This window comes from Olea europaea, chromosome 1 (genome assembly GCF_002742605.1).
Source record: "Olea europaea var. sylvestris chromosome 1, O_europaea_v1, whole genome shotgun sequence".
NCBI lineage: Eukaryota > Viridiplantae > Streptophyta > Magnoliopsida > Lamiales > Oleaceae > Olea > Olea europaea.
Window position 1 is genome coordinate 24731312 of NC_036237.1, and position 6792 is coordinate 24738103.

General features: G+C 36.5%; 1 protein-coding gene across 1 annotated transcript; it reads right to left on the reverse strand.

Moving 5' to 3' along the window:
* Positions 1-2670: 2670 nt before the first annotated feature.
* On the reverse strand, positions 2671-6441 carry LOC111398208 (importin subunit beta-1). The gene is made up of 3 exons (XM_023025144.1): positions 6194-6441; positions 3223-5647; positions 2671-3120 (listed from the first exon to the last, which is right to left on the reverse strand). Exons 2-3 carry the CDS (start codon positions 5640-5642, stop codon positions 2916-2918), a joined length of 2625 nt encoding a protein of 874 aa, XP_022880912.1. The 5' UTR covers positions 5643-5647; positions 6194-6441; the 3' UTR covers positions 2671-2915.
* Positions 6442-6792: the final 351 nt, after the last annotated feature.

A 6792-nucleotide genomic window follows, 5' to 3' on the forward strand; every position in this document is an offset into this window, starting at 1 on the left:
TTTTTAGCTACTTGTAACTTTGATTTGAAATTTATATACGTGATTCATGGTGATTATTGGTTGGAAAGCATTAGTACATATGACTCCAAGGTGTTGAATAATGATTTAACAAGAAAAATGGACTTAAAAATTACTACAATGTATGAATTTATAATTCCATTTTTTTTCTTTTTTTACCACGATTATACACGTTATGAGTTATTTGTTAATTCTACAAGTATTTTATGTACATGTAAATATTTTTTGGCAAATTGTGTATTACCAAATTGACATCAATTCTTAGTTCCTTTATGAGGTGCTCACTATCATCTTCAAGATTTTGCTAATTAAGGTCGTTGATCCTAAAAATGTAAAAGAAATTGTTTAATCTTTGTCATGCTTCTTTGAGGAACATAGCCAAGAGGATATTGGATATAGTTAAATCACGATTCATAATTTCAAACCAGTTCCTCCATTTTCATGTTGTATACACAATTTTTTTCGCAAAAAATATTTTTTTTGATGAATTCTCAACTAAACCTAAAAATGAAACTTTGTCATCTTCTTCATTTAATGAAGAGGAACACTATGGACTATTTTTTGAGAGTCAAAAGAGAGAGAGAGAGTGAATGTTAATGCATGGAAGACTACATAGCAGCCGTGGAATGATATTGGGAATATTATACATTTTTTATTGAATATTACTAATTCCTTTTAATATTTTGTTTATTTGTTAATCAAATTGATGCGAATTAAATTTTTTTTATATTTTTAAAACTATATTTTTATTGACATGAAAAATATGATTTGTTAATGTGTTCTTAAAAAAAAGGTTGAACCCCCAATCTTAAGAGTCTCCTACCACCCACCCCTAAGGCATCGTGAGAGATTAATCGCAAGATGTACTCCAAAAAGTCAGGGAACAAGAGCTGCCTGTATACTGATGCCTACAAAGAGTCACAATTCATGTTTCAAAAATCGAACCCTCACACTGCGACTGTCAATAAAACTGAATATACATCACCCTTATCCTTTACACCACTGGGATATACCCCGAAAGCATTATTACTTTGTGTTCTTAATTGTATATGTTGTGGATGATTTAGACATACAAGAAGCTTAAAATATTATATCGTATAGGCTTAATATTTTTTTCTTTGAAAAATGGAAGTCTATAAATTTTTTTAATGAAAGTTTATATAAGTATAAGAATCACTTAAAAGTCCACAAAATTTACAAAAATCACCCACTAAAAAAACCTACAATAAAGTCTTTTTTAATGTCAATTGAATACACTCCCTTAATTAAAGTTCGAGACATGATTGAAAAAGAAACAATAAATTTAAAATTTAAACTCATCTTCAATTTTTAAAAGACACATATATCTCTTAGAGCTTGATACAAATTTTTCAAGAATAAATTTTGTGAAAATCACTTAAAAGTCCACAAAATTTACAAAAATCACCCACTAAAAAAACCTACAATAAAGTCTTTTTTAATGTCAATTGAATACACTCCCTTAATTAAAGTTCGAGACATGATTGAAAAAGAAACAATAAATTTTAAATTTAAACTCATCTTCAATTTTTAAAAGACACATATATCTCTTAGAGCTTGATACAAATTTTTCAAGAATAAATTTTGTGAAAAAAGTGATTTTTCGAACGGGGACTTAACGTATTAAAAATCAAAAATGAGAATTATGTATTTCTTCAAAACTGGGTTTATCTACTTAGTAAAAAGTTATGAGCTAATAAAGAATTTTATTTATGGCAATATGTGTTCATGTTAACACTTAAACAAGGAATTAATATATCAATACTCATCTTATGCTAAGCACTTGTAATATAATAAATGACTGCTTCATTAATGAACAACAAATTTAATTCACATATTGAGACCCACCACAAATTCATATATCAATTAATTGATATGTTACATCATTAATGTCCAACACAAAATGAGTAGCTGTGCTTAGCATAAGATCATTCTCAACACTTGACAATTATTAAAACAACCTTAACATTCCAAAAAGGGGCTTCTACGAACTTTAAGACAACCTTGAAAGAAACATCCATCAAGGACAGGTCACTGTTCCCTGAGTATTTCTTCATTCTAATACGTGCCTTCGAGAGATTTGTTTCCACTTTCTAGTCGACAGAATTATGAAAACGTTGGCTTAATTATAAAATTGACATTTACCTGCCTTTTGGTATCCTATTTGTCTGTCATGACACAAGATCTATCTCGTTTGAAAGCAGTGATAGGAATATTTATTTATTTAAATTTTAAACGTTGCCTATTCACGCAAACAAACACATCCTAAAAGTGCATATTTTAATTTTCCATAAATTTTGACTATATAATTTTTCATTGGCAGTTGATAATTTATACAAAATCAGATCATCAAATGCTTCTTATAAGAACCTACAAAGAAACTCAAACGTCAAATATATGGTGATCTTATTCAGTTAAGCCAAATACCAAATACTTCAAATGATACTTTTTAGTGTCTGAGTTGATCGTAGATAATCTAAGCATTCTCTTCAAGAGACATTTAAAACCTCATCTGCCCCCTCCCCTCCCTCAAAATTAAGGGGAAAGAAATGACAAATGGTGGTCAAAGTCATGTCCAAAAAGAATTAAAACTCGGGCACCAGCAACAAGGATTTTTTGAGATTTTACGGGCAGTAAATAACAAGGAACATGCCACAGAAGACCAGTGGCCATATTGCATAAAAGTAGGAAAAAGTTTTGATCCATAATTAGCAGATCAATGAAAAGAATTTCATCATCTACAAGTCTCATCCGCATTACAAAAGACATTAGCATACAAGACAAGAAACCCCACGTTTGTGGGTACCCTGACAACTTCAACCTTAACATAACGAAGAAAAAGAAGCCACAAAAATTAACAGAGAGTTGCAGCTAACCTTTCACCCATAGACAGAGAAGGCACGTCCAAGCATCCCCTGAGTCCATGTGGCTGTTTCTTTCAGCTGTTCATCATCGGATTGAAGACACTCGCCTAATAATTCTGTGAAGAATGCACGATCTTTGAACATCGTCTTTATGTTTGAACCAAGTGCATCTGCTAGGTCACCCAAAACTGCAACTGCTGCTTTTGTTACACTCTCATCCCTAACGTGCACCATGTATGACATACATATTAGAATTGTTCAGACATCTCCACACAATGAGAAATAAATATATATAGCTAATAGGCAAAATGAGTGAAAATACCTATGCCGGTCATTGGCAACCAGTTCAATAAACTGTAAGAGATGAGGAGCATGAGGTAACATCAAATCAGCCCTGGAATTTTTAAATCCCTGAAGAATTCCAGAATAAGCCTCAAAAATGCTGCGCCTGAGCTGGTTTCCATATTCGACCATCTCCTCATCATTGTCGTCCATTTGGGCACACACTTCAGAAGCACTTTGCATCATTGGCAGTGCATAACTGATGTACTTCTCAAAGTGCTCGCCAATTGCTAAAGCAATATCCCCGAAGCAGGAGAATATAGGAGGCTTCACAGACCGATGAAGTTCACCACTGGAGAGATCCTTGAGGAGAAGTGTCATGATCCCATCACAATATGGTAAGACCTTGTCGTCCAATGCGCGGCAAATGTCACCCACAACCCCAACTGAGATGGCACAAACCTGGTACTCCTCAAAATTCTGGAGACCCATCTCCAGATACTTGTAGAACTCTTGCATGTACTTCCCAAACTCCGGCCCAGTGGCATAGGCCAGTGCACCAATTGCAAGCATAGCTTCTTCATGTACAGTAGAACTACGGCAAGCAAACACATTAAGGAACAATACCATGATCTGGTCAGCTGCCTGGAGTATGATGGGCTTGGTTTCATCAGCACTGCTTAGTTTTTGAATAATTACCTGAAGCACGCCACAAAGAGAGGCTTGAAGATCTCCTTGCTTTTCCCTGTCATCAGATGACACTATTTGAAGATTTGAAGTTTGTTCTAACTTAGACATCATAACAGGTAGAAGTTCGACAATCATCTGGGATGTCTCTGCAAGGTTTGAACACCTAACAACCTCATTCAAGGTTTCATATGCAGAAGACCTGAGCTTGGAATCACTGCTATCAGTTCGATCAGCAGTGGCAATAAGATTACTTATGATATCTCGAAGGAAAGGAGTGAGCAGAGAGGAGCTTGTCCCTGCATCCTCGTAACCCTGAGCAATATAATAGATAGCTCCACAGACCTTCTCGGCCACATGTGGTGCATCTTTTATGCTATCCAGCAGGATCCCCAAAATCCTCTGGAGGTTAGCAGGGGTAATCACAGAGAAACCAGTAGCTGGTGAGTGCAATAACTCAAAGATACGACTAAGTGTCCATGCAGTTGTATCTTTCACATGACCGTTTGCATCCTTCATTGCACTGAGCAGAAAATCTAAGCCAGCATTTACCATAGGAGAAAGCTTTTCAGTACTTGGTCCTTCGAGGATTGAGCCAAATGCATATGTGGCTGCCTCACGAGCTCGCCACTCAGTCTTCGAAATGTTAGCCTCAACAAATGGCATTACCAGAGGCACAACAGCATCCCCAACAGTCCTAGCAACAAGACAGAGACATGTCCCACCAGCCATGGCCAGATTCCATGTTCCGTCATCTTGGTCCTGATCCTCATCCTGCTTAAGCAATGTTTCTAGCAGCATAGGAACTAAAGTTGGAAGAGCCTTTTCAATGAAGCGAGAGTGTGAAGCACTTGAATCCCCACTCTCAGGGACCTCATAGTCTTGAAGCTCCATTTCTTCATCACAGATGGAGCTCCAAAACTCAACTGCCTGAAGGGCAACAGCCTCCTCATCTCCTTTGACTGCATTGGATGTAAGCTCGAAGATTCTTAGCATATAAGGTTCAAGCACCTCATAGTATGTTGATGCAATAGAAACAAGACACTCAAAAGCAGCCTGTCTAATCTCTGTTTCTTTTGCCAACGCTGCATCACAAATCACCTTCATAATATAGTTCCTCTCCATCTCATTCTCAAAGTTGGTCTGTGCAAAATCAAGGGCATTAAACAAAGCCCTGGTTGCAGCAAGCCGGACCTCTGGGTTTGCCTCACTAACATTCATCCCTTGAACAACAGCTGTGAGGATAGCATTTACTTCATCTTGCACAAGATCATGGTGAGATATCTCCTCACACACATAGCCAAGTGTTTCCAATGTTGCCTGTTTCAGGGACGCAGGCCTATCTGGTTGAGTCATATTCGCAAGTAACAATCCAATAAGTTCTGGCCATTCTTTTCGGGGAATTTCAATTGAAGCTATCTTAGCAATTACTTGGGCAGCAGTATGACACGCCTCACTAACAGAAGATCCAAGAGTGTTTAGGAGAAAGCTTTTTATCTGAGATTTAATGGAAATGTCTATCGACACCCACTGTTGAATGAGATTTTCCTTCCTTGCAGCTTCTTTGGCATCCAAGGAGTTCTTAAGGACAATACCAGCAAGTCTGCGAGACTCTGTTGGTTTGCCATCGTTTGAGAGCTCAACAGATAATGACAAAAGAAATCCCGGTACATTTTGGTCCCTGAACTGACCAAGAGCACTCTCTGCCTCTGTTCGAATTTTTGCATCTGGTGATTGAGCAGCCAATAGATACTGGGTTATCTCCAGGGCCATTTTCCCTGCAAAAGAAAGAAATACTAAATGAAGCATTAAGGATGTCTACTTTTAAATAGGTATTCCAATCCCAGAAGTCAAACAAGAGTGGTGAAGAATGAAAAAAAAGTTAACAATAAGAACAACGCCATTTTCAGCCAAAAAATATCACGGACTCGAAGATTTCATCTTCAGCCATATAGATAATTAAATATATGACACACTTTCCAATAAGAAAGTAAAATAAATCGCCAAATGGATATCAGAGAGTCCAATTTTCCCCATAACCAAACACAAGAACTCTAGCTAAGCATAAGCAGAGCTCTAGCTAGTCAACTTTTTCTTCAAAAATTATCAATCAACAATCCTAAAACAGAATTGGGAAAACCACAGCATATATACTCGCTCAAGCATAGAAATCAAAGTAGCGAGCAAAAGCCTAATTAATTTCGAATGAAAAGCACGCATGTATTAAACCCTAGACCATCAAAACAGCAAATTCAAATTAGATTTAATAAAACAAAAAAATGCCGTAGATCTGAAATAAAACAGCTAAATAAACAGAAAAACACCTCAAATAAAAGCCGTAAAATCAAAATAACTTCGATTCCAATTGCAGTAGCTAGGTTTTCCCTCTCCTCTCTTCCTCAAACCGCTTCTTGAAGCGAATTGGACACGTATTCTTCGACTGAAAACCGTATCTCTTAGTACGTATTTGTTATAGACATATAGATACAGAAATCTGAGTATAATCTGATGTGTGAATGTGTGAGAGAAGAGAGACTGATTTCGAATGGAGAGAATAAGCGGGACGACAGGGCTGAAGGGGGTAGCTTAATAAGTGAACAAAACCAACGGGCAGTATTGCCCGGGCTGCCCGGATCACCGACCTCTTAAAACCCTAGCCCTCTTTTTGAAAATTCGCACGTGTGTGCCCGTGAGATTCAATTTAAGGGGAAATTACAGCCACACATTTTTTTTTTTAACTTCTGAATTCAAATATCAATTTTGAAAACTTTTTATTCAAAATTCAAGTAATAATTCAATCTTTAAATATTTATAATAATATTATAAAATTTAATTAATCTACATTTCCACCCCCCATTCACTCCACCCAATTTAACTCAAGCCCTAAATCATCTACAAACTCCTCTCTATCTCTCTCTCTCTC

What these genes read in the sequence shown, in the direction of transcription:
- LOC111398208 (XM_023025144.1), bottom strand. Translation starts at nt 5,642, where the DNA reads ATGGCCCTGGAGATAACCCAGTATCTATTGGCTGCTCAATCACCAGAT. An exon ending in GTTGCCAATGACCGGCATAG is followed by an intron (nt 3,121 to 3,222) that starts GTATTTTCACTC and finishes GGTGCACGTTAG; the next exon opens with GGATGAGAGTGTAACAAAAG.